Source organism: Rhinoraja longicauda, chromosome 4 (assembly GCF_053455715.1).
Source record: "Rhinoraja longicauda isolate Sanriku21f chromosome 4, sRhiLon1.1, whole genome shotgun sequence".
NCBI classification, from domain to species: domain Eukaryota; kingdom Metazoa; phylum Chordata; class Chondrichthyes; order Rajiformes; family Arhynchobatidae; genus Rhinoraja; species Rhinoraja longicauda.
Genome location: NC_135956.1, coordinates 67,904,998 through 67,931,660, shown reverse-complemented (window position 1 = coordinate 67,931,660; position 26,663 = coordinate 67,904,998). Strand labels below are relative to the sequence as shown.

The following is a 26,663-nucleotide window of genomic DNA, read 5'->3' as shown; positions in this document are numbered from 1 at the left end:
GATCATAATGCTATGTCATTGTTTCAGCTGACAGCACACTGTTCAGAACACACAGTTACTACATAAAGTTACAAATTTGAAGACAAAGTCTTTCAATGGCCCAACCGTTCTGAGACGTGCAATACTTTTGTTTACAGGAAGCACCAGGAAGCTTTAAGAGCTTCCCAAAGCATTTGATGTACATCATTTCTACAAGCAGTGACCGACACAGGTCCACGTTAGCAGGCAATTTGTGAGAGCACGCATACACACTCTCCGCCAATGCTCAAAGAGATTGAAGCAACCAACAAACTGTAGATGGTTAAGGAATAAAAATATTTCTTTTTCTTTTCATATGTAGAGGCTGTGGGACTTCTGGCTGATCTCAGTGCTTGGTTTGACATCTTATCAGAAGAACACAAAACACAAAAAACATTGCAGGCTTGGATTTGGAAGTGAAAGGTATAAAATTGTGTATAAACCAATGAGGGGAATAGAATAGATAGGGTGGATGTACAGAGTCTTTTATCGAGAGTAGGAGAATCAAGAACTAGAGGAAATAGATTTAAGGCAAAAGGGGAAAGCTTTAATAGAAACCTGAGGGGGAAAACTTTTTCTACACAGAGGGTGGTGGGTATATGGAACAAGTTGCCAGAGGAGGTAGCATTTAAAAGACATTTGGACAGTTAAATGGATAGGAAAGGTTTAGCGGGATATGGGAAGATTGGAATGACTTAGATGAGGCACCAATGGTTGGTGTAAATGAATTGGGTTGAAGGTGCTGTTACCATGGTGTATGACTCTTGAAAAACTGAATGCTAAAATTTAGAGCAAGCAAACGGGTATGCAATCAACTGTTGACAGTGACAACAGTTAAAAGAGAGTTGGACAGGTACATGGATAGGAAATGTTTAGAGAGATATGCACCAAATGGGACTTGAGGGCGAGTTGAGCTAATGTCCTGATTCTGTGCTGTATGACAATGAAATAGTGTCTGATACTCTTCTAACTTGGGAAGCAGGGACATTTGTGGTGGCTCGGTCGAGGCTGAGGTTGGCTCGGATTTGGCACACTGCTGGGAATTCCTCAGAACGATCAGGGAAGCAGGGAAATCATCCCTTGCAGCTCTCTACAAGTCATTGCACGCTATGTTTTATCCCTCCCGCTTTGGGAAAGATGTGAAAGCTTTAGAGAGGGTATCAATGCAATCTATTAGAACAACTGTGCAGATGGGGGTGAGTTAGGTGGAGAGACTTTTGTTTTTGATCTGTTTGGCAGGGAGAAGGCCGGGTGGGATCTGCTTACATCGTGGCCCGGTAAGACAAAGTCAGTACACAGGAACACAAGAGCCTGCAGGGAGCAGTGGATTCAGCCCAGCCCCACAGCTTCCTATGAAATCTCTCTGCTCTTACCTTAAACCTATGCCCTCTAGTGCTTGACTCTCCTACCCTGGATAAAAGTCTCTGTGCGTTCACCCTATCTATTCCTTTCATGAATCATCCTCGTACATTTCTGCACTCTTTCCAACTTAACAACACATTTTCTATTCCAGGGTGACCAAACTGAATGCAATACTCCCAAGTGCAGCCTCACCATCGTCTTGTACATCTGTAACGTGATGTCCCAACCTCTATACATGATTCCCTAACTGGTGAAGGATGAACTAGGAGGTGACTAAGGATCACGAGAGTAATTTTGGGATTTGGGGTATTGTTGGCAACACCAACATTTATTGCCCACCCTTAATTGCCCTAATACCATGGCTTCTCAGACCATTTTAAAAGACGCTTAAGTGCCAACCATATGGTTTGGGATTTCAGTCACATGTGGCAAATGGGTAAAATTAGTGCATTTGTTCCCAAAGTACATTGGTGAACCAGGTGGTGTTCTTTTTGAAAAGCTGCAGCTTTTGCAATCATTGTTACTAGACTAGTTTGATTATCAGCTGAATTTAAATTGTAAAACTCCCATGTGAGATACAAAAGGGGACGGAGGAACTGAAGGAAATCCACATTAGGCAGGAAATGGTGTTGGGTAGGCTGATGGGACTGAAGGCTGATAAATCCCCAGGGCCTGATGGTCTGCATCCCAGGGTACTTAAGGAGGTGGCTCTAGAAACTGTGGACGCATTGGTAATCATTTTGCAATGTTCTATAGGTTCAGGATCAGTTCCTGTGGATTGGAGGGTAGCTAATGTTATCCCACTTGTTAAGAAAGGAGGGAGAGAGAAAACGGGAAATTATAGACCTGTTAGTCTGACATCAGTGGTGGGGAAGATGCTGGAGTCAATTATAAAAGACGAAATTGCGGAGCATTTGGATAGCAGTAACAGGATCGTTCCGAGTCAGCATGGATTTACGAAGGGGAAATCATGCTTGGCTAATCTTCTGGAATTTTTTGAGGATGTAACTAGGAAAACAGACAGGGGAGAGCCGGGGGATGTGGTGTACCCCGACTTTCAGAAAGCCTTCGACAAGGTTCCACATAGGAGATTAGTGGGGGAAATTAGAGCACATGGTATTGGGAGTAGGGTACTGACATGGATAGAAAATTGGTTGACAGACAGAAAGCAAAGAGTGGGGATAAATGGGTCTCTTTCAGAATGGCAGGCAGTGACTAGTGGGGTACCGCAAGGCTCGGTGCTGGGACCGCAGCTATTTACAATATACATTAATGACTTGGATGAAGGGATTAAAAGTACCATTAGCAAATTTGCAAATGATACAAAGCTGGGTGGTAGTGTGAACTGTGAGGAAGATGCTATGAGGTTGCAGGGTGACTTGGACAGGTTGTGTTAGTGGGCGGATGCATGGCAGATGCAGTGTAATGTGGATAAGTGTGAGGTTATCCACTTTGGTGGTAAGAATAGGAAGGCAATAGACAATAGACAATAGGTGCAGGAGTAGGCCATTCGGCCCTTCGAGCCCGCACCGCCATTCAACTGATCATTCTCAATCAGTACCCCGTTCCTGCCTTCTCCCCATACCCCGACTCCGCTATCCTTAAGAGCTCTGTCCAAGGCAGATTATTATCTGAATGGTGTCAAGTTAGGAAAAGGGGACGTACAACGAGATCTGGGTGTCCCAGTGCATCAGTCACTGCAAGGAAGCATGCAGGTACAGCAGGCAGTGAAGAAAGCCAATGGAATGTTGGCCTTCATAACAAGAGGAGTTGAGTATAGGAGCGAAGAGGTCCTTCTGCAGTTGTATAGGGCCCTAGTGAGACCGCACCTGGAGTACTGTGTGCAGTTTTGGTCTCCAAATTTGAGGAAGGATATTCTTGCGATTGAGGGCGTGCAGCGTAGGTTTACTAGGTTAATTCCCGGAATGGCGGATCTGTCATATGTTGAAAGACTGGAGCGACTAGGCATGTCTACACTGGAATTTAGAAGGATGAGAGGGAATCTTATCGATACATAAGATTATTAAGGGGTTGGACACATTAGAGACAGGAAACACGTTCCCAATGTTGGGGGAGTCCAGAACCAGGGGCCACAGTTTAAGAATAATGGGAAGGCCATTGAGAACGGAGATGAGGAAAAACTTTTTCAGTCAGAGAGTTGTAAATCTGTGGAATTCGTTGACTCAGAAGGCAGTGGAGGCCAATTATCTGAATGCATTCAAGAGAGAGCTAGATAGAGCTCTTAAGGATAGCGGAGTCAGGGGGTATGGGGAGAAGGCAGGAACAGGGTACTGATTGAGAATGATCAGCCATGATCACATTGAATGGTGGTGCTGGCTCGAGTGGCCGAATGGCCTACTCCTGCACCTATTGTCTATTGTCTAAAAGGTTAGGGTGGTATTGTCAAAAGGCATACCTTTAAGGTGAGAGGGGGAAAGTTTAAAGGATATGTTTTCACCTAGAGAGTGGTGGGTGCCTGGAATGTGCTGCCAGGGGTGGTGTGGAGGCAGGTACTCAAGAGATGTTTAAGAGGCTTTTATATAGCCACATGGTCATGCAGGGAATGGAGGGATATTCATCACGTGCAGGCAGAGGAGATTAACTTGGCATCATGTTCAACAGAGACTTTGTGGGCCCGAGGGCCTGTTACTGTGTTGATCTGTTCTACGTTCTCTGATTATCAGTCTCTGGATTCGTCCAGGCTTCTAGTTCCTAGTCTAGCAATGTAACCAATGAACAACCACCGAGATGAATGGGTTGAACGGATGATAGAGTGAAGGTATCAGGTCTGTAAAAGATTAAATGAGTGGGTAGAGGACGGTAGGGAGAGTGTACAGAATTTGAGAGAGAAGTGGTTGCAGTGGAGCTGAAAGCTTTCTCTCCTCAGGCATCTTTTAAAAGCAAGATCCTTGCTGGATATTTTGCTTCTCAGCTGATTTGCTAAATTCAAGGAACAAGCAGGGAATGCACCTGAGACACGGAATGTTGCCAATTCTGTCCCCAATGCACACCCATCGACAGAACAAGCCCTGGGTGGAGAATGGTGCACTTCACACCCAGGGCACTGTCACCATGACTGAAGATAGTTCAGGTTAAGAAGAGGCAAACCATTCATCAGTGACTGGGTGATGCTAAGTTTGCGTTTTTTAAATCAATAGACTGCAAAGGAAATTAAGCAAGCTATCCCTTGATAGATTGAGGCCTGTCTCCACAGCTTCTTTTTGAAGGACGGACTTGAAAAAGGCAGTGGCTGAGTGGTAACCTTATTGAGATGAACAAGATCATGAAGGGCAGGGATAAAGTGAACTCTCACAGTCTTTTCCCCAGGATTCTAAAGGTGAGAGGAGAGAGATTTAAGAGGGACCTCAGGGGCAACGTTTTCACTGTGAGGTAGTCCGTATCTGGAATGAGTTGCCAGAGGAAGCTATAGAAGCGGATACAATTACGACTTTTAAAAGACAATTGGACAGATATATGGATAGGAAGGGTTCAGAGGGATACAGGCCAAATGCAGGCAAATGGGACCAGCCCAATATGCCAACTTAGTCGGCATAACCAAGGTGGGCCTAAGGGCCTGTTTCCATGTTGTACTGCTCTATAACTTTAAAATTTCTACTGCCTTCATGGGAACAGGTAGGATTTCAACCCAGGTCCCAGTGGCTTAAAGCCAAACTACAGTAGCCGAAGCAACAGGTTTTTCTAATAACATACTGCACAGACAAGCCTTAAGTTAGTCCCTGTCTCAGGTCTAAGTGCTGTTAGCCTGCTCCTGCTCGAACATGGCTAGGGCCAGCTGGGAGCGCGATGCCAGCCCCTCCAGATTGCTGAGCATGCAGCGGTGGTAGAGCTCCTCGCTGAGCCGCGGGTTGCACGTTCGGTAGCTGTACTTCTGCACCAGGGCCGGCTCCACCGGCCGGAAGACATGCAGGCCCGAGTACTTGATGAAGACATCGTACACCTCCATGATCTCCAGCATCTCGTCATTGTCGAGGATGTCAGCCGCCATCTTGGTGCGTGCCGCCATGTAGTCAGAGTTGAAAAAGCAGGCCTCGCCGAAGGTGCGCCGGTCAAAGTGGCCGTCCTTCACAAACTCGGCGGACGAGGGCGTCTGCTGCTCCCGGTACACGATGGCAGGGTTGTACTCCTGGAAGTGGATGGGGAAGAAGACCTGCCAATTGTTGATGGTGTTCATCCGACAACGGTTGAGGAACTCCCCGTTGATCTCGGTCCAGACACTGGCGATGAAGAACAGGGCATCTACCGGGTGCTTCTTGGAAATTATGTCCATGATCTTAATCTGGGAAGGAACGTCGGTCTTGACGCTTATCCAAGGGATTTTCACATCGGTGTACCGCTTCTCGATCTCGGCGATGGAGGACTTGACACTGGCGAAGATGTCATTCTGGCTGACGCGCTGGGCATCAAAGGGGTCGTAGATGAAGAGGAAGGTCAGCAGCACGTTGTCGTGCAAGTCCAGGGCGTTCATGGAGTAGGCTTCCAGGAAGTTGCCCACAAAGTCCTGCTCGTGCACAGTCAGGGGCAAGATCACCTGGACCCGGGTAGCCTCGGTCACGTAGGGCATGGGGATGATCTCCACGCTGCCAAGCGGCCGCAGCAGACTGACCCTCTTGGCGATGGGCCGGCTGTAGCCCTTCTGAGTGTGAGCATCCAGCACTAGGTCCAAGGTGTACTCCATGCCACGCGTGGGGTCGAAGCGGCGGTAGCCATTCAGCAGCTGCCACTTGCGGAAATGCAGCAGGGGTTGGTACTTCTCGTTCAGCTGTCGCACGGCCGTCTCCACAATGTCGTGGACATCCGCCTTGCTGACACCACGGAGCTCGCACTTGGGAGAGCCCTCTACGCAGGAGTAAATCTGCTCCTCCGTGAAATAGTCCCAGCTCAACACCTCAAACCGGGTCTTGGGCTTGAACGGCGGGTTGATGCCAATCGGCCAAGTTGCTCCCAATTCCCTGTCCGGCGTCAGTTTACTTAGGTTCCTTATTTCCATCTACAACACAAAAGATCGAGGTGAGCATTCACAAGGACCGATGTACAAGTTATACAAAGCAAAAAGACTGAACAATATCAGGTAGAAACAAAAAACTGTAGAAGAAAGCCCACAAAGTGTTAGAGTAACTCAGCATGTCAGGTGGCATCTCTGGAGAACATGGATTGTGACGTTTTGGGTCGGGACCTTTCTTCGGACAATATCAGGTGGTGGTTTGGGGCACAATTTGGGGAGTTGATTTCACGTCCACCCACTCTTCTCAGAGTCACCGTCTTACCTGATGAAAACCAGTCCTTCTGCCCATCAACACCAAGCCAAACATCAACCACACTAACTAATTTGTTTTTCTACATTTCCTTCAATTCTCTCACTATGTATGTGAATGATAGGGCCCTGGGGAGTGTGGTAGAACAGAGACCAAGAAGTTTAAGAATATAGTTCCCTGAAAGTGGTGACACAGATTTGAAAGAGGGCATTTGGCACAATTGTGAAGGAGATTGGAGGGATGCGGCAGGGTGGTTTTATAGAGTTTTATAAAATCTTGGAAGACAGTTAAGGTCGATGAAGATGTGTAAAACTAGAAGGCATCCGTTTAAGGTTGAGGGTGAAGATTTAAAGGGGATTTAAGGTTTATGACCCAGAGGAACGAGCTGCCAGAGGAGGTGAGAAAGGCAGGTTCAATTACCACATTTAAATTCAATTGGGCCCGAGTTATAGGGAGAAGTTCGGCAAGCTAGGATTTTTTGGAGCACATTTACCCTATTCCTGCCTCTCATTATTTTACACACCTCCAGAATTCACCCGGCATCCTCCTGTGCTCCAAAGAATAAAGTCCTGGCCTGCTCCAACTCTCCCTCGAGTCATGGCAACATCCTCGTAAATCTTCACTGAACCCTTTCCAGCTTAACAACGTCAACATTTCTCCAATACTGTGATTTAAAGTACCTCCTGAATTTATTCCCAGCCTGCACATGCCAATGGCTCTCGGAATTGAGCTTCACGAACAAGATTACCTGTAGCTCTTTGATTTCCCGGTACGTTTTTTCCAGTTCAAGTTCACTGAATCGGCGATGTAGGCGATACATCAGCGTAGGGTCTGACACCAGATGAACAGTGAAGGCCTTTGTAAATTCGCCACTGTCCTCTTTATCCGGGTCTGTATTTTTGCCCAGTTGGAAGGAGCGGTAGTGCACATCCTGAAACAGCAAGTACCTTATGAGATATTACTGCATGGGGACAGCAGACAGTTCATCTGAAGCCTAGAGTCAGAAGCAAGCTCTCCCATTCAAAGCAAAATGTCCTCTACACCAGTATTCCTCACTGCAAGATCCGTCAGCCATTAATGGTTTGTACCGTCGAGTAAAGTAGTCATGGGGGCCACACAGTGGTAGAGAACAGGGCAACTTTCACTGATCCTTCTTTATCCATCCAGCCCATGGCAGCTTCAGGACCCTTGCCAGTGTAATTGCGTTGTTGCTAGAGTTGTGGCGACCACAACTGAGCACAATATTCCAGCTGTGGTCTAACCAATATTTTATAATTTTCTAGCAAGAACCTCCTGCTCTTAAACTCTGCACCCTGACTAGAATGAAGGCAAGCACCCCTATACATTCTTCACCACCAATCGACCAGTGCTGCCACCTTCAAGGGTCTTTGGACTAAAACAGTAAGGTCCCTCTTTTCGTCAATACTCCATAGGACCCTACCATTTGTGGTATATGTCTGTCCCTTAGTAGACCCCTTCCCCAAAAATGCAACACCTCATACTTATCAAGATTAGATTCCATTTACCATTGCCCTGCCCAATTTACCAACAGTCTGCTGCCTGTGACTACCCTCCTCTTATCAACACCACCACCAATCTTCATATCATTTACAAACTGCTATGAATCTCCACATTTTACATATTGATAAGCAGTTTTCAAAATAGGTTTTCATTCCTTATTAGTTTACTCTCATGTTGTATTCTCTCTCTCCATTTATTTGTTAACCATAATTTGTATATTTTCAAAATTGTCTACCCTATCTATGCCGCTCATAATTTTATATATCTCTATCAAGTCCTATTTCAACCTCCGATATTCCAAAGAAAGCAATTCAAGTTTATCCAAACTCTCCTTGTATCTGAAACCCTCTAATCCAGGCAACATTCTGGTAAACCTTCTCTGCACCCTCTCCAATGCCTCCATATCTTTCCTGTGATGGAGCGGCCAGAACTGCACACAATACTCCAAATGTGGCCTACCCAAAGTCTTATAGAGGTGCATTGTGACTTCCTGACTCTTACACTCAATGTCCTGTGCAACAAAGGCAAGCATACCATATGTATTCTTTACCACTCTACTTGTGCTGCGACCTTCAGTGAGCTGTGAACTTGGACTCCAAGATCCCGCTGCACATCAATGCTGTTAAGGGTCTTGCCATTAATTGTATGCTCTTCCCTTATATTCAAGCTCCCAAATGCAATGCCTCACACTTGCTCAGATTAAACTTCATCTGCCATTTCCAAGCCCTCTTACAATCTATACACTGTCATCACCCCTCAGCCTCTGCTCCAGGGAAAATAAGTCCAGCCTATCCAATCCCTCCCCATGACTAAAATCCTTTGCTCTAAAATAAGAGGCTTTTGGTTAGGCACATGGATCTGCAGGGAATGGTGGGATATGGATCACACGTGGGCAGTGGAGATTAGTTTGACTTGGCATCATGTTCGGCAAGTGGGACAAAGGACTTGTTCCTGTGCTGTACTGTTCCATGTTAAATATTATTCAATCTGCTAAACCCTCGCTGCATTCGCTCTATCACGCATGACTTGCCATAGACACATAAAACCAGCACACCATGTTCCCGATGAGGTCTCATCAGGGTCTAATATAATGGCAGCAAGACATAGCTTGTTTTGTTACACAAACGACAGCCAATGAAAACAATCATACAGATTGCCTGCCCATTTGTTTGCTGTATCTATATTTTAGCTTTCAGTTTATCATATAGTCATATAGTACAGAGGCCCTCCGGCCCAATTCATCCGTGCTGACCATGATGCCCCATCTAAACTACTCCCATTTGCCCACATTTGGCCAATATCCCTCGAAACCTTTCCCATCCATGTACATGCCCAAGTGTTTTTAAATGTCCTCATAGTACCTTCATCAGCTACCTCCTCTGGCAGCTCATTCCTTGCACCCAACACCCTCTGAGTGAAAAAGTTGTCCCTCAGGTTGATATTAAATCGTTCCCATCTCCTCTTAAACCTATGTCCTCTTGTCTTTGATTCTCTTATGCTGGGTAAAAACTATGTGCATTCACCCTACCTATTCCCCTCATGATTTTATATACTATAAGATCTCTCCTCAGACCCCTGTGTTCTGAGGAATAAAGCCCTAGCCTGTCCTACTTCTCCTTATAGCTCAGCTCCTCCAGTCCTGGCTACACTCTTGTAAATTTTCTCTGCACTCTTTCCAGGTTAATGATATTCTTTCTGTAACAGGAAGACCAAAACTGAACACAGCGCTCTACGTGTGGGCCTCTCCAATGTCTTGTGCAACAGTAACGTAACATCCCAACGTCTATTTGCGATATCCTGACAGATAAAGGCCAATGTACCAAAAGCCTTCTTGATCACCTGATCTACCAGTGACGCCACTTTCAGGGAACAATGTATCATATCATATCATATATATACAGCCGGAAACAGGCCTTTTCGGCCCTCCAAGTCCGTGCCGCCCAGCGATCCCCGTACATTAACACTATCCTACACCCACTAGGGACAATTTTTACATTTTACCCAGCCAATTAACCTACATACCTGTACGTCTTTGGAGTGTGGGAGGAAACCGAAGATCTCGGAGAAAACCCACGCAGGTCACGGGGAGGACGTACAAACTCCTTACAGTGCAGCACCCATAGTCAGGATCGAACCTGAGTCTCCGGCGCTGCATTCGCTGTAAAGCAGCAACTCTACCGCTGCACTACCGTGCCGCCCGTACCATACCGTACTCCTAGGCCCCTCTGCTCTACAACATCCCACAGGGTCCTACCATTCACTGTGAGGAGTTGCTCAGAATTTGGGGAGAATAAAAAAATGGGATTAAAAATGGATAGTCAATGCTTGCTGGGCTGAAGGGCATGTTTCTGTGTTATATCTCCCTGTTCAGTTGGGATGATGGGACTTAGGACAGTCAGGATTGTTGAAGTGTTACAGAAAAGTTTTTTAAAAAGCTTGGTTTTAAAAATCACAATTTGTACTCATTCCACCCATTTCCTGATCAATAATTCGAGTCAGACAGAGAGAGCAGCACAGTGGCACAGTGGGTTGAGCTGCTGCTACACAGTGCCAGAGACCCCGGTTCGATCCTAATTTTGGGTGCTGTCATTGGGGAATCTGCACGTTCTCCATGACGACGTGGGTTTTCTCTGGACTCCCCCCACATCGCAAAGACGTACAGGCTTGCAAGTTAATTGTCTCTGTAATTTGCCCCTAATGTGCAGGGAGTGAAAGTAGGATACAGGAGCGAAAGGAAATGGCAGAAGAGTTGAACAGGTACTTCGGATCTGTCTTCACTTAGGAAGACACAAACAATCTCCCAGATGTACTAGAGGACAGAGGATCTAGCGGGATAGAGGAACTGAAAGAAATTTGCATTAGGCGAGAAATAGTATTGGATAGACTGATGGGACTGAAGGTTGATAAATCCCCAGGGCCTGATGGTCTGCATCCCAGGGTACTCAGGGAGGCTGGCTCTAGAAATAGTGGACGCATTGGTGATCATTTTCCAATGTTCAATAGATTCAGGATCGGTTCCTGTGGATTGGAGTATAGCTAATGTTATCCCACTTTTCAAGAAAGGACCGAGAGAGAAAACGGGGAATTACAGACCAGTTCGCCTGACATCGGTGGTGGGGAAGATGCTGGAGTCAATTATTAAAGAGGTAATAACGGTACATTTGGATAGCAGTAAAAGGATGTCCAGGTCAGCATGGATTTATGAAAGGGAAATCATGCTTGACTAATCTTCTGGATTTTTTTGAGGATGTGACAAGTAAAATGGATGAAGGAGAGCCAGTGGATGTAGTGTATCTAGACTTTCAGAAAGCCTTTGATAAGGTCCCACACGGGAGATTGGTGAGCAAAATTAGAGCACATGGTATTGGGGGTAGAGTGTTGACTGGATAGAGTATTGGTTGGCAGACAGGAAGCAAAGTGTAGGAGTAAACAGGTCCTTTTCAGAATGGCAGCCAGTGGCGAGTGGAGTGCCGCAAGGCTCGGTGTTGGGGCCACAACTAATTACCATATATATTAATGATTTGGATGAAGGAATTAGAAGTAACACTAGCAAGTTTGCAGATGACACAAAGCTCGGTGGCAGTGTGAGCTTCGAAGTGGATGTTAGGAGGTTGCAGGGTGACCTGGACGGGTTGAGTGAGTGGGCAGATACATGGCAGATGCAGTATAATGTAGATAAATGTGAGGTTATCCACTTTGGCGGCAAAAACAAGGAGGCAGATTATTATCTCAATGGTGTCAGGTTAGGTAAGGGGGAACTGCAGCGAGACCTGGGTGTCCTTGTACACAAGTCACTGAAAGTTGGCATGCAGGTACAGCAGGCAGTGAATAAAGCTAATGGCATGTTGGCCTTCAGTATAGGAGTAAAGAGGTTCTTCTGCAGTTGTATAGGGCCCTGGTAAGACCACATCTGGAGTATTGTGTATAGTTTTAGTCTCCTAATTTGAGGAAGGACATCCTTGTAATTTCACGAGATTTTACGAGATTGATCCCTGGGATGGCGGGACTGTCATATGAGGAAAGATTGAAAAGACTAGGCTTGTATTCACTGGAGTTTAGAAGGATGAGAGGGGATCTGATAGAGACATATAAAATTATAAAAGGACTGGACAAGCTAGATGCAGGAAAAATGTTCCCAATGTTGGGGGAGTCCAGAACCAGGGGGCACAGTCTTAGAATAAAGGGATGGCCATTTAAAACTGAGGTGAGAAGGAACTTTTTCACCCAGAGAGTTATGAATTTGTGGAATTCTCTGCCACAGAGGGCAGTGGAGGCCAAATCACCGGGTTAATTTAAGAGAGAGTTTGACAGAGCTCTGGGAGCTGGTGGAATCAAAGGATATGGGGAGAGGTTGGGCACAGATTACTGATTGTGAATGATCAGCCATGATCACAATGAATGGTGGTGCTGGCTCGAAGAGCCGAATGGTCTCCTCCTGCACCTATTTTCTATGTTTCTATGTTTCTAATAAACTAGTGTAAATGGGTGATTAATGGCCAGCATGGACTTGGTGGGCCAAATGTTTCAATGTTGCATCTTTCAATCATTTCACACAAGTGTTTGACAGAAGAGATTTTTAGATTGGAATTTAATGAAGCATATTTTGAGTCCTTATGGAATTTATTCTTCTGTTTAGTAATCACTACTATTTTCCTAACAAATTATTTTATCATAAGCAGGATTGGATATATTACATGTCAAGTAGGTGCCACAGAATGCCTGTGTTTTTGATGGAAGATTTATACAATGCTACAGAAGTTTGTCTTAGTAGTAGTGGTCATGAAGTTATTGGACTGTCATAAAACCCAAGTGGTTCACTAACGTCCTTCAGGGAGGTCTGCTGTCCCTACCCTCTCTGTCCTGATCCACTGTGTGTCCTGACTTTCAAATGTCTCTTCAGTTCATGGGCAATTAGAGTTGGACAAATAACATTGGCATCACCAGGGAAGTCTACATCCCGTGAACAAATAAAAGAGTTGAGATATAAATGAAAGTTTAATTCAAGCATGCAATATGCCTCAGGGAATGAAGGCTTATTTCTGTTCCTACGTTACCAATCTTACCCAATTTTAGTTTTGAAGTGTCTGATGCTTTATGCCACGATTATGGTTCAACTTGAGACTGGTTAAATAAGGCTGTGAAATTCACGACAAGGTTATGAAGTTTGTGCCAGAACCAGAGATGATAGTGGCTTCTCCAGAACAGCTACGTTCCTACAACCACTGGGTTTTTGGGCTGGAGGGCATTGCAGAGACGGGAAGAGTGAGGCAATCACACAGCAAGGAAACTGGGCCCTCGGTCCACCTAGTCTACATTGACTGTCAAATTGACAGTCATAGAAACATAGAAAAACATAGAAAATAGGTGCAGGAGGAGGCCATTCGGCCCTTTGAGCCAGCACCTCCATTCATTGTGATCATGGCTGATCATCCACAATCAGTAACCTGTGCCCAAACTTCTCCCCATATCCCTTGATTCCACTAGCCCCCAGAAGTTTCCATACAGCCTGGAAACTGGCCCCTCCATCCATCAAGTCTACACTGACCACCAGGTCTACACTGACCACCAAGTCTACACTGACCACCAAGTCTACACTGACCATCAAATTGATAGTCATACAGCCTGGAAACTGCCCCCCCCCCATCCACCAAGTCTACATTGACCATCAAGCAGCCATTTACTCTAAGCCCACTTTGCTTTATATTCCCCCTACATTCTCAATAATTCCCCATAGATTCTACCATTCACCGAAACACTTGGAGCTGTTTAAAGAGACCAATTGACCTAATGACATGCACATCTTTGGGATGTGGTAGAGAATTGAAATACCCTGAGGAAAACCATGTGGTCACAGGGAGAACATGCATGCCTCACACAAGCAGCACCTGAGGTTAGGTTTGAATCTGAGTCACTGGACCTGCAAAACCTCGATAGACTGATTTTTTAATTGGGTTTTGCACAGATGAATTGTTTTTCGAATAGTCTTTTTCTTTCCAGTATCTTGTGGAATTTATGTGTAATTTACAGAATATATATTTTTGTTTGTTTGTCTGAGTCTATGCACCTGTGATGCTACTGCACGCAAGACTTTCCTTTGTACCTGTACCTCAGTGAACGTGCATATGATAATAAACTTGACTGACCTGACATGAACTGACTTAACCTGCCTGTGTCATTGCCAGCACCCTCTCATTGGTGGGATGGCTTAATTTGAAAAAGCTTAACAGAAACTATGCTATTAACAAACTCTATAATTTGTGTCTTTACGCATGCAACTAAAAATAGCAGCTCCAGTTGGGCATGGTTAAAATGAACTATTTCACGTGACCAGTTCAGAGTGCTTTGAATTCTCAACTTGCTCTTTTGCAAAGGACAAGGGTAACAAGGAACCCATTCCTTCTCTCCCGAGATGCTGCCTGACCTGCTGAGTTACTCCAGCATTTTGTGAATATACCACCATTTACAAATTTGCTTCCCAATTTGATTTTTATAATACATCTCTACTTCTTGCATAGAACAGTACAGCCCAGGAACAGGCCCTTCGGCCCACAATGTCTGTACCTAACATGATTTCCAGACCAGCCCTTATCTGCCTTCACATAATCCATATCCCTCATTTCCCTGCATATCCATGAGCCTATCCAAGATTCTAAATAACCACAATCATACCTGCCTCCACCACCACCCCAAGTCATGCGTTCCAGGCACTCACCACCCTCTGTTTAAAAAAACTCGTCCCGCACAGCTTCCTCACCATAAAGCTATGCCCTTTAGTATTTTATATTTCCATCCACGGAGATAGGTTCTGACTTCATAGGTGTCGAGTCAAAAATGTAATTTTCCCACGCAAACAGTAATGTGATGAGGCTGGAGGATGCACCTTTATATTTAAAAGGGAAATGGAGCCCAAGTCACAATTCAGGAGTCAGCAACAAAACAAAGAGAAAACAATATAGAGGGTCAGAGGTAAACATGACATTTGGATTCTGCTCTTGAGGGAGATACAACCCATTGCTAACTCGATGAGCTGAGAGAAAGCCATGCTGTTGTTTCATTACAACTTTGTGGTGTGTAACAGAAACTAAGATAAAAGTGGTGAAAACATGATGCCCCATCAGACCTTGAAGAGAAAAGATAGATATCGATTGAATGCGGCTTCCCATGAAAAACATGCTTGGTTTTCTGGGATTAATTTTAAATATCCAACATATTTTAGCATGTTTTATAAATAAATGCTATAAATTAGAGAAGCTTGTTCAGCTCTGCCCTGATAAAAATGACCATCTGCTACTCGTTATGTTCACAGCACAGGAAGTAAGGAAATATTCAGATTAGTACCTTCTATTAAAACTACTTCAGTGGCTACATTTTTCCTTGCTTAGATTTATTACCCCTTTCAATGTTCTGCTTTCCTGAAGGCAATGGCACTCAGTGAATTATTACTTCAAAGATACTGTGGCTCTCTTGTGCCAGGCCCCCCTGAGGCAAGAACAGCAGCTCAGAATCCACAGCAGCAGACTGTCTGACATCATGAAACATGAATCTATACACACTGTATGCCAGTGCTCCAAGTAAGTTACTGATCTGCAAGTAGCAGACAGGAAAGACCCGTGCTGGTGCCTTGCCCTTCTCCTACTGGGGAAGTGGAAGCAGTTTTGAAAACATCTTTGATTCATCTGTCTGAGACTGACTAATTCAGCACAGTGCAGAAAACAAATTGCTGGAAAAACTGCTGGTGTGAGTCTGGCAGCGACCAGGGAGGGAAATGGACAACAACATTTTGGATTGGGTTTCATCTTCAATCTGACGGAAGAAGGGTCTCAACATGAAACGTTGTCTGTCCATTTCCCTCCACAGATGCTGCCCGATCTGCTGAGCCCCTCCAGCAGCTTGTTTTTTTGCATAAGAGCAAAGAGGTCCTTCTACAGTTGTACCGGGCCCTGGTGAGACCGCACCTGGAGTACTGTGTGCAGTTTTGGTCTCCAAATTTGAGGAAGGATATTCTTGCTATGGAGGGTGTGCAGCGTAGGTTCACTAGATTAATTCCCGGAATGGCGGGACTGTCGTATGTTGAAAGGCTGGAGCGATTGGGCTTGTATACACTGGAATTTAGAAGGATGAGGGGGGATCTTATTGAAACATATAAGATAATTAGGGGATTGGACACATTAGAGGCAGATAACATGTTCCCAATGTTGGGGGAGTCCAGAACAAGGGGCCACAGTTTGAGAATAAGGGGTAGGCCATTTAGAACGGAGATGAGGAAGAACTTTTTCAGTCAGAGGGTGGTGAAGGTGTGGAATTCTCTGCCTCAGAAGGCAGTGGAGGCCAGTTCGTTGGATGCTTTCAAGAGAGAGCTGGATAGAGCTCTTAAGGATAGCGGAGTGAGGGGGTATGGGGAGAAGGCAGGAACGGGGTACTGATTGATAGTGATCAGCCATGATCGCATTGAATGGCGGTGCTGGCTCGAAGGGCTGAATGGCCTACTCCTGCACCTATTGTCTATTGTCTATTGTCTAAGATTCCAGCATCTGTTTCTTGTGTCTCTAAATTGGCACAGACCTAGGTTATAACTGGAACTGGCCTGGCCCGTGTGAGTTACCAACACAGCAGAGCAGGCAGGCAATCCACTAATGTCATTTTATCCAATATCAATCCACTAATGTCATTTTATCTCAGCTTCAATCCTAATCTTTAACAGTGCAGTCCAACGGCATAATTCTTTCCAGAGGCTCAACATTGGCAGAGCAGCACTGAAGGAAGCATAACACAAAAAGCTGGAGTAACTTAATGGGTTACACAGCATCTCTGGAGAAAAGTTATTCCTTTTCTCGAGATGCTGCCTGACCCGCTGTTACTCGCGCTTTTTGTGTCTGTTTTTGCTTTAAACTAGTATCTGCGGTTCCTCCCTACACTGAAGGAAGCACACTAGTTTTTTGGTTAATCTGAGAATTTCCCTCTGAATGTGAACAAATTTCAGAGAACATGAACAAATTTCATATCTTTAACCCTCAGGTGTCATTGTAAAAAGATTATCCAGTCATTATCACATGGCTCGCTGTGAGACCATCGTGTGTGAAAATTGGCTACTTACATTCTGACATTGAGTACATTTCAAAAATTATTTCATTGGATATAAAGCGTTCGGGAGAAAGGTCCGAGATAACAGATCTGAGGACGGTTGAAGTCTAAAGTCTGAAGGTTAAAGTGTACCCCATAATTAAGGGCTCCTGATATTATGATGTGGTATGTGGATAATGGGCAGGGAAAATATTGGGATTACCTTGCCAGTGCACCCACACAGCGTGGTTTTATGTGCACAGTTACGGCCGACTGAGTGGGTAACTGTTTGTTGCAGAACCACTGGATTTTATGCCAACAGAGACTGATCATTTGGCCCATGATTTACACCATGTAAGCCTCCTTCTACCCTCTCCATCACACTCTATCCTTGTATTTCTATAGAAACTGGATGTGTGGACCTTCGGCCTCTCATGGAGTTCACTGACCATCAAACACCCATGTTACTAATCCTACATTAATCCATTTTTTAAAAATTCTCCCCACATTCTCATTAACTTCCCCAGATGTTACCACCCACCTAGACCCTCAGGCAATTTACATAGAACAATTACTAGCCAACTGGTTTAATTTAGAGATACTGCATGGAAACAGGCCTTTGGCCCACTAAGTCCATGTTACCACTGATCACCTGTTGACTCTAGTTCCAAGTTATCCCACTTTCTCATCAATTCCCTACACACGAGGGACAAGTTACAGAGGCCCATTAACCTACAAACCTGCACGCCCTTGGGATGAGAGGAAACCAGAACATGTGGAGGAAACCCACATGGTCACAGGGAGAATGTGCAAACTCCACAGACAGCACTCAAGGTCAGGGTGGAACCTGGGTCTCTGGCACTGTGAGGCAACAGCTCTACCAGCTGTGCCACCATGCCACCTGTTCTACCACTTGTTCTACCATTGTGCACATTCAGAACTGAACAGTACCATAACTTCACATCGAGTTTAAAGCTCCACACTGTTGACATGCAAACTCTTTTGATCTAGAATTTAAAATTATTAACTCTGCCTCAGCACCTAGCAGAGCTCTCCGTTTCAATCATCCTCCATGTGGTGACGTCCAACTCCTACTCCTCTTTAGGTCACACATAGTCTTTTCTCAAACACTGCAAACATACCAAGGTCTACCTTCTCAACACTTCTCTCCACACGTTAAGAATGATCGGCAGCGAGGGACCACAGTGACTGACCTTATGCTTGTCAATGCAGCTGATGCCAACAAAGTCAATGATGCAGCGACCAAGCCACTCATCTGGCCGTGCACTCAGGATATCATTGCGGCAGCTGTCCAGGTACCGCTGAAGCTTGATGAGGACGCTCCGAGACAACACATAGCCGTAGCCGCCGTGGCAGTAGCGGGAGTCAAGGTCGCCACCGATGAACTCTTCCGCCCGTCCCAAATACAGATCGTTGTTAATGCTCAGATGAGAAACGAGAGACTTTATGCGCTCCGCCTCAGTGTACGTGTTGTCCTGAGTCAAGTAAAACCAGTCAAACTCATTGCCGTAATGTTCATAGATGTACTGGATGGTCCGGTACATCAGCCACACGGGTCGGTCGTCTCCATGGGATACTATCTGCATACCATGTGGGATCTTGGTGTTGCGGAACCCAGTGAAGTAAACCAGCCTGCTAAAGTGGTGGGCTACCGTCCGATTCACAGATACAGCCAATGTGTTCAGAGTAGCTTTTGACGTCAGCACCCCAACAAACAGGCGATCACGGATTCCCAACTCTGTATGGATGTAACGGGTTCTGGTGGAAGAAACATAGAGTCAACTTCAAGCCACGTCAAGCTGTGTTTGTACTAACTTTCTCTTCCCTCAATTACATCTCTCCTCCTCTTCTGAAAGCACCAATACCTGTTGCAACATTATTTATTTGTTTTCTTAGGTGAATGGAAAAGATCCCAGAGCATTATTAAATAGTGGAGTGGTCTCGTCAATATTTCCCCTCAATGCAAACAGACGAACTGGTCATTTATTTGCTATTTGTGAGAGTTTATTTTGTACGAACTGATTACACTGTAACATTACAAAAGTATCTTAATGGGAACTAAAGGTATCTAATAACACTTCAGTTGTTTAAAAATGCACAAAACAAGAGCAGAGTACAAATTCAGAATCTTTATAAAAACACTGGTAAAGTCTAGTTGTAGTATTACAGTAGTTCTGGGTGCAGAATTTTGGAAAAATGGCAAGTGGATGCAGTGGAGATTTACACAAAAGTGGTCATCCATTACTTAGAGACTGGAGATTAAAAATCAAGAGTGTTTAATTGTCATATGTACCGAAAACAGAATAATGAAACTCTTACTTGCAGCAGCATAACAGGTCTGTAAACATAGCATTGTTTTAGTTTTAGAGATCACAGCATGGAAATAGGTCCTTCAGCCTGAGTCAACACCAACCAACAATCACCCCATACACTAGTTCTATCTTATACCCTAGGGAACATACTGGAGAAAACCCACACTGTCACAGGAAACTACCAGTGCACCACTGTGCCCCTCTCATAGATAATATAGTACTCATAGATAATATCATAAACAAAAAAAGAGTTCAATGAATGAAAGAAAATTAGTTCAGTAAAAGCCCCAAATCCCTAGTGCAACCAAGACAGTTTGTAGTTCATCATTTAGTTTGTGTTTGTAGTGTCCAAGGGATTTCGTGTAGATGGGCTAAAATGGCTGGCCAGGACCTGGTGGGCCAAATGGCCTGTGACTACGCTACACAACTCTGTTTCCATACAAGGTTCTGTCATGACCAATGTTTTGGGGTTAGTCTGATGTAACACCTGCATGTTTTTCTGCACACTTCACTGAACCAGGTTAGCCAGGTGGCTTAATTGTATGAGGAGATATGCTATGCCTGCAGACAGAGGGTAGTGAATCTGTGGAATTCATTGTCACAGATGGCTGTGCAGGCCAAGTCATTGGGTTCTTTTAAAGTGGAGATTGACAGGTTCTTGATTAGTAAGGGTGTCAAAGTTTACGGAGAGAAGACAGGAGAATGGGGTTGAAAGGGAAAGATAGATCCACCATGATTGAATGGCGGAGTAGACTCATAGGGGCAGAATTGGGCCATTTGGCCCAATGGCTTATGAAGACTGTTGTGGAATTCAATTCCAGTGGTCCTGATGGCCCACAAAGGGATATGGATGCCTAGATTTGAGCTGCTGGTCCTTATCGACCTCTACATCTTTTAGAAGGACCACAGAGCCACAACACAAGAGAGGACCTCTCACAAGAAGACAGGAATTCATTTGTACAATGGCTGCATTGCGGTATTCTTCCTGGTATTCTTCCTGGACCTGAGTAGATCCAGATGAATTATGTAATGGTGATGAATTATGTAAACTAGGGCTAGTTCCCTGGACAGCGCCACTATGTGTTCTTTAGAACCTCCCTGAGCTAAGACTATCACTAAAAACTTCTTCAATGATGATGCTACTGAGCAACTCTAAGTGATGGATGTCAAAGTTTCCACCCAAAGTATATTTGGAACCACAGTACTTGCTCTAAATATTGGGAAGTAACTGGTTCATTAGGTCAGGGAGGGTGGTGAGGGATAAGCAGCAGACTTCCTTGCTCATGTTTGATCAGAGGAATAAATGAAGAAACTTCAAAAAAGTCACATTCACTCACAACTGGAGTACTACATCTTGTTATGACACTCTTGGGGAAAAACGTAAAGGCTTTAGGGTGGGAAAGATTTACTCCAGTGATGCCAGGAAGGAGGACCTTCGGTTACATGGGTTAATTGATGGGGGTAGCTAGGGTTGTTCTACTTGGCTTCTTCCCAACAACCATCAGACTACTGAACACTACGAACTTCAACTAAACACCAAACTGCATTGGTTGCATTAGGGACTTTGGGGTTTGTTTTATTTTGCACTATATTGTTTTTATAATTGATCAAGTTTGCTTTTCTGTGTTAGTTTATTATATAATCTATTGAGTATTGTGTTTACAAACCTGTTGTGGAACTGCAAGTAAGAATTTCATTGTTCATATGACAATAAAAATCTCTTGACTTTCTCTCTCTTGACTCTTGGAGAAGGAGATTGAGAAGGGACTTGACGAAGGTAATTAATAACATGTTTGGTAAAGATAAAACAGATAGAAACGATTCCCATTGGTGGAAGGATCAAGAACTTAGAAAAGTATGCTGGTAACTGACAGATGAACCCAAAGTGATGAGGAACAGTTGTGCACAGCCTGTCATTGAGGAATGAAATGCACTGCCAGACAGTCATTGAACACAGGTTCAATTATAGCACTCATTGGAAGCTAGATAATATTTGAAAGCAAATAATCTGCAAGGCTATGAAACGGCTTGCTCTTGCGTGGAGCTGGTATGTATTTGATCAGGCAAGTGGGCTGTAACCAGCCCGTGAAGCTCTGAGATCCAGAGTCAGTGTTAACAACTCCCAAGGTCAGGCTCAGTTCACTGTATACCAGAATGTCATGTCTGCTCTTGGGAAAGAACATGTCTTGTCTGAATCTGGTGCTGTAAAAGTATTTAAAATTATTTCTCATGGAATTTTGATATAATTGAGTATTTAAGAAGGGAATTACAATTAAATCATATTGCAGAGAATTGAGGTATATAGGATATGTACAGGTGTAGGTTATGTGTGCAATTTAAATTGACATCATGGTCGGCATAGTCATTGTGGGCGGAGGGGCTGTTCCGGTGCTGTACTGTGCTATGTTGTTGGTCTGCTGTCCTTCTAAATAAAACTATTTAGAATATAAGTGAATTAGATGAATGCTTCATGACATTTGGATGCCTTCATGGCTAATCTACTCATACCAATTTATTGATTTATTTGTATTAGTTATTCCTGTATTAAATGCTACCTGGATTAAAGGTTATTAGCTATATGGAGAGAGGGAACAGCCTAGGATTGTCTTCTCTGAAGCGTCAGAGACCGACGGAAGACCCGATAGAAATGTATAAAATTAGGAGCGGCATAGATATGGTAGACAGTAAGAACTTTTTTACAAGAGTGAAAATGTCAGACTCGAGGGCATAGATTTAAGGTCAGAGGGAGACAGTTTAAAGATGTGCGGACTTTTTTTTTTTACACACAGAGGGAGGTCAGTGTCTGGAACATGCACGGGGGTGGCGGCGGAGTGAGATAACACAGTAGTGTTCAAGAGGCTATTTGATAGGCACATGGATATGCAGGGAATGGAGAGATATGAATCATGTGCAGACAGAGGAGATTAGTTTAACTCGGCATCATGTTCAGCACCGACATTGTGGGCAGAAGGGCCAAAGGTTCCCGTCTTGTATTGTTCTATGTTCTATTCCTCCAATGGGGATAATCTAGTGGGATATTATCTCATTTCAACTTCCGTCAAGGCTTCCGGATTACATATTAACATAATAACTGTTACTTTTCATATATTAAAATTCTTTAAAGATCCTGTTGCAGAGATATAGAGGGAAATCCAATAAGGGAGAGGCAACTGGCTTATGTGGCAGTAAGGCTCTTGAACAGCTAACTGTGCCTTATTTTGCAATAAAGATAAGCAATCTCAACAGCATCATCTTTTTGGCATGGTTTATTTTCACATTTACAACTTTATAATAGTTGCAAAGATTCACACTGATGTTAAAACAGTGGTGCATCATACATTATCAACTTGTATATTTATTTGGACAAACAAAAACAGACAGCATCTGTGGAGGGAAATAAGCAGATGACGTTTTGGGTTAGACCCTTCTTCAGACCGAGTCTCCTCCAGCACTTTTTACTCAAGATTCCATCATCCGTGCTGATGCTGGTGCAGATGACAGATACTCCTGACCCTTGACATAATAGTTGCAATGAGCCAGGTACAACATTCTAGTGTGAGTACACCCTGGCATTTCAAACACTCACAGTCATACAGCACGGATACGAGTCCTTCGGCCAACTCATCCATGCCGACCAAGATGCCTTATCTAAGCTAGTCTTATTTGTCCACGATTCGCCCATACCCCTCTAAACCTTTCTTATCCATGTATCGGTCCAAGTGTCTTTTAAACGCTGTTATAATACCTGCCTCAACTACTTCGCCTGGCAGCTCGTTCCATATACTCACCACCCCGAGTGAAAAGTTTGCCACTCGGGTTGATTAAATCTTGCTTCTCTTACTTTAAACCTATGTCCTTTAATTCTTGATTCCCTGACGGATAAACGATTCTGTGGATTCACCCTATCTATTCCCAGCATGATTTTATACACCTTTATAAGATCACCCATCAGCCTCCTGCGCTCCAAGGAATAAAGTCCTAGCCTGTCCAACTTCTTCCTGCAGCTCAAGTCCTGGCAACATCCTTGTAAATCTTCTCTACATCCTTTCCAGCTTAATGACATCCTTCCTACAGAAAGATCACCAAAATCGTACTCATAGTGTGGCCTCAGCAGCACTTTCCAAATCTTTAAAATGAACGTGTCACAAATTGACATGCTCAGTTTTCTGATGGCTCCTTTCTCAAGACTTTAGAAGCAGACCAGCAGAAACACTGAAAGGTGAAGATACCAACGATTTTATGATTTTCGGATAGCATAGAAAACATTGTCACTTGTGTCTTAGGTAAAACAAGCCAATTTTACCTATTGAAGCAAAATGGACATTTTGGGCTCGTGCTTACTCTTATAGCCAGTACTCCAAGGCTCATCTCTCAACAAGAGTCAAAGGGAAAATAAATAAGGAAACACCTCTCCTTGCAGAAAAGAATCACAAAACCATGCATGTTTAAAACAAATATCATCAAGGATTTACTCTCTTGTCAAATTCTTACCTCAGCACTTTCTTGTGTGGCTTGTTGGGGTCCTTAAAATATGGGACTATCCTTGGCTCATACTCCTTGTTGTCACCAAGCTCCCCCGCCTCAGCGCCGACTCCCAGGTGTCCATGGTTGTGGGGCAGCCCTCTGTTCTCCCCGGCATCCATGCACGACTCGTCCCCATTTCCCTGGCTCCAGGAGACTCGCAGCAAACTCAGGCTGCAGCCCAAGGAGAGCCCCAGGATCAGGGGAAGAGCAGGTCGGAAGAGGGGTAGCAGTGATGTCAAACGCATTGTACAGAGAAAGCAGATAAGACGTCAGAAGAAGACCGTGAGAGAAACACAGGAAGAAAGGATCTGATATCAACAGCCTTTTTACATATATTAAAAATCTATTTGTATTACCATAGGGATATACAAAACTCACACAAGCACCAATCAGTTTGTCGTGACAACCCTAAACTACATGTACAACACTCTGGGTCTGACTTTGAACAATTTCCATCCCGCTAAAAACATAAACTAAGTATTAATTAATTTTAATTTCTGCTCAAAATAAGTTCACAGTGAGATCTCTTCAATTACAAATCTTCAAAATATCAGCTTCAAAAGGAAATTAAGACTATCCTAACACAATTAACACAGCAGGTCACAATTTAAAATATAATTTGACATAGATCAACAACATTAACTGACACTGATCCCAACACCACTGACATATCAAATAAATAACTCTTTGCAATTCAATGGCAGCTAAAGGCAAGGTTTGGAAATTCCATCAAAACAAATTAACTGTAAAAAGACAAATTTCAGCATTCAGTTAAAAATCTACTCCTCCCATTTTGTTCCCGCTTTCCCATATCTGCTTTGTACTCTACATACTTTGATATCACAGAGAGGACAACATTTGTCACCTGTAAATTTCCCTATTACTCTTGAATTCATAACGAGGATAGCATCTAAGTATTGAGATTAAACTATGTGTTCAACACACAGTAAAGTGCAATGGGCTTGTTGAGAAAAAGTTTCCAATTAAGCCCTTTTCAGTTTCAGGCTCTTGTTCTTATTGCCAACTCCAGTGGATATATTGAACAGTAAGTAGGTCCTTACTGTTAAACAACAGGAAAATCTGACAGGCAGGTTTCTTTCACTTTTAATCCTTAATAGCGTATCACCACTGTTTAAAAGACAGGCTTGCAAATTATTCTGGGGTCAAATACTTGCACAAAGTCTCTTCAGGAGAACAAGGCCACAAACCTAAATCACGGTTCAAGAAGCAGCATTTAGAACCTGACAACAGATCTGAAAGACTGTGGAGAATTATCAAACTGAGATGTCATGCTTCAAATCTTAGATCACTGTACAAGGCTCAAGCTCAACTCTCTGGCTGACATCTCCCTGTCACCGCTCCGATGACACCCGAGGTTTGATTCACTTCAGAAACCGCATGTTTGTGCTGACTGCAGTTTGAGGAGGTCGGGGGAGGGATGGCGCTGCAGACTGTGTGACTGACGGTCTCTTCCCCTTCAGGCTGCTCTCTCAGAGGGGACTCGGGAGATGGCAGCGCTGCCCCTTGGCAGGCCTGGCCGGCACACTGGAGGAGAGAGAGAGAGAGAGAGAGCTCGGTCTTGGGTCTGCCCGGGCTCGCTGCCGGGGCCGACTCTCCTGGGTCTCCCCGGGCTGTGGGCGGCGAGCGGGTCGGGTCGGGGTCCGGTGTTGTCCCGGGCTGTGGGCGGCGGTTGGACGCCGCAGACTCAGGACCGTTAACTCAGGCGGAGCGCGCGGCCTAATCGCTCAGCCGGGCTGTGCGCATGCGCCCGCGGGGAGCGGGAGGTGCACGTATGTACGTCCGTACACATAAATGTGTGTATGTATGTGTATATATATCTCTCTCTATATATATATATATGTGTATATATATATGTGTGTGTATATATATATATATATATATGTATGTAGATGTGTGTGTATATATATATATATATATGTGTATATATGTATGTATGTGTATGTATGTGTATATGTATATATATATATATATGTATGTATATATGTATATATATAGATGTCTGAAGAAGGGTCTCGACCCGAAACGTCACCCATTCCTTCTCTCCTGAGATGCTGCCTGACCTGCTGAGTTACTCCAGCATTTTGTGAATAAATACCTTCGATTTGTACCAGCATCTGCAGTTATTTTCTTATATATATGTATGGAAATATATATGTGTGTATATGTATGTATGTGTGAGGGTGTGCGAGTGGAAAGGAAGGAACTACAGATGCTGGTTTACGGCCGAAACTTTACACAAAAAGCTGGAGTAACTCAGCGGGACAGGCAGCATCTCTGGATGGTGGAATAGGTGACGTTTCGGGTCGAGACCCTCCTTCAGACTGAGAGTCAGGAGAAAGGGAAACAAACGATATAGAAGGTGATGTAGACAGATATAGAACAAATGAATGAAAGATATGCAAAAAAAGTAACGATGATAAAGGAGGCAGTCCATTGTTGGCTGTGGGCTAGGGGAAAACTAGTTACGACAATGAAACTCACCAGGACGACAGTGAATCTAGTATAACAACTTGGTAAGGGGTGGCATGGAAAGAGAGGGGATGCAAGGATT

The 26,663-nt window shown here is 44.2% G+C and overlaps 1 protein-coding gene across 1 annotated transcript; it reads right to left on the bottom strand.

Moving 5' to 3' along the window:
• On the bottom strand, positions 1–25,833 carry chpf2 (chondroitin polymerizing factor 2). Its single transcript, XM_078397943.1, has 4 exons — positions 24,059–25,833; positions 18,449–19,013; positions 7,402–7,584; positions 1–6,388 (listed from the first exon to the last, which is right to left on the bottom strand). Exons 1-4 carry the CDS (start codon positions 24,334–24,336, stop codon positions 5,129–5,131), a joined length of 2,286 nt encoding a protein of 761 aa, XP_078254069.1. The 5' UTR covers positions 24,337–25,833; the 3' UTR covers positions 1–5,128.
• Positions 25,834–26,663: the final 830 nt, after the last annotated feature.

What these genes read in the sequence shown, in the direction of transcription:
- chpf2 (XM_078397943.1), bottom strand. Translation starts at nt 24,336, where the DNA reads ATGCGTTTGACATCACTGCTACCCCTCTTCCGACCTGCTCTTCCCCTG. An exon ending in GCTGCATTGACAAGCATAAG is followed by an intron (nt 7,585 to 18,448) that starts GTCAGTCACTGT and finishes TTGCTGTTTCAG; the next exon opens with GATGTGCACTACCGCTCCTT. An exon ending in GGGAAATCAAAGAGCTACAG is followed by an intron (nt 6,389 to 7,401) that starts GTAATCTTGTTC and finishes TTTGTGTTGTAG; the next exon opens with ATGGAAATAAGGAACCTAAG.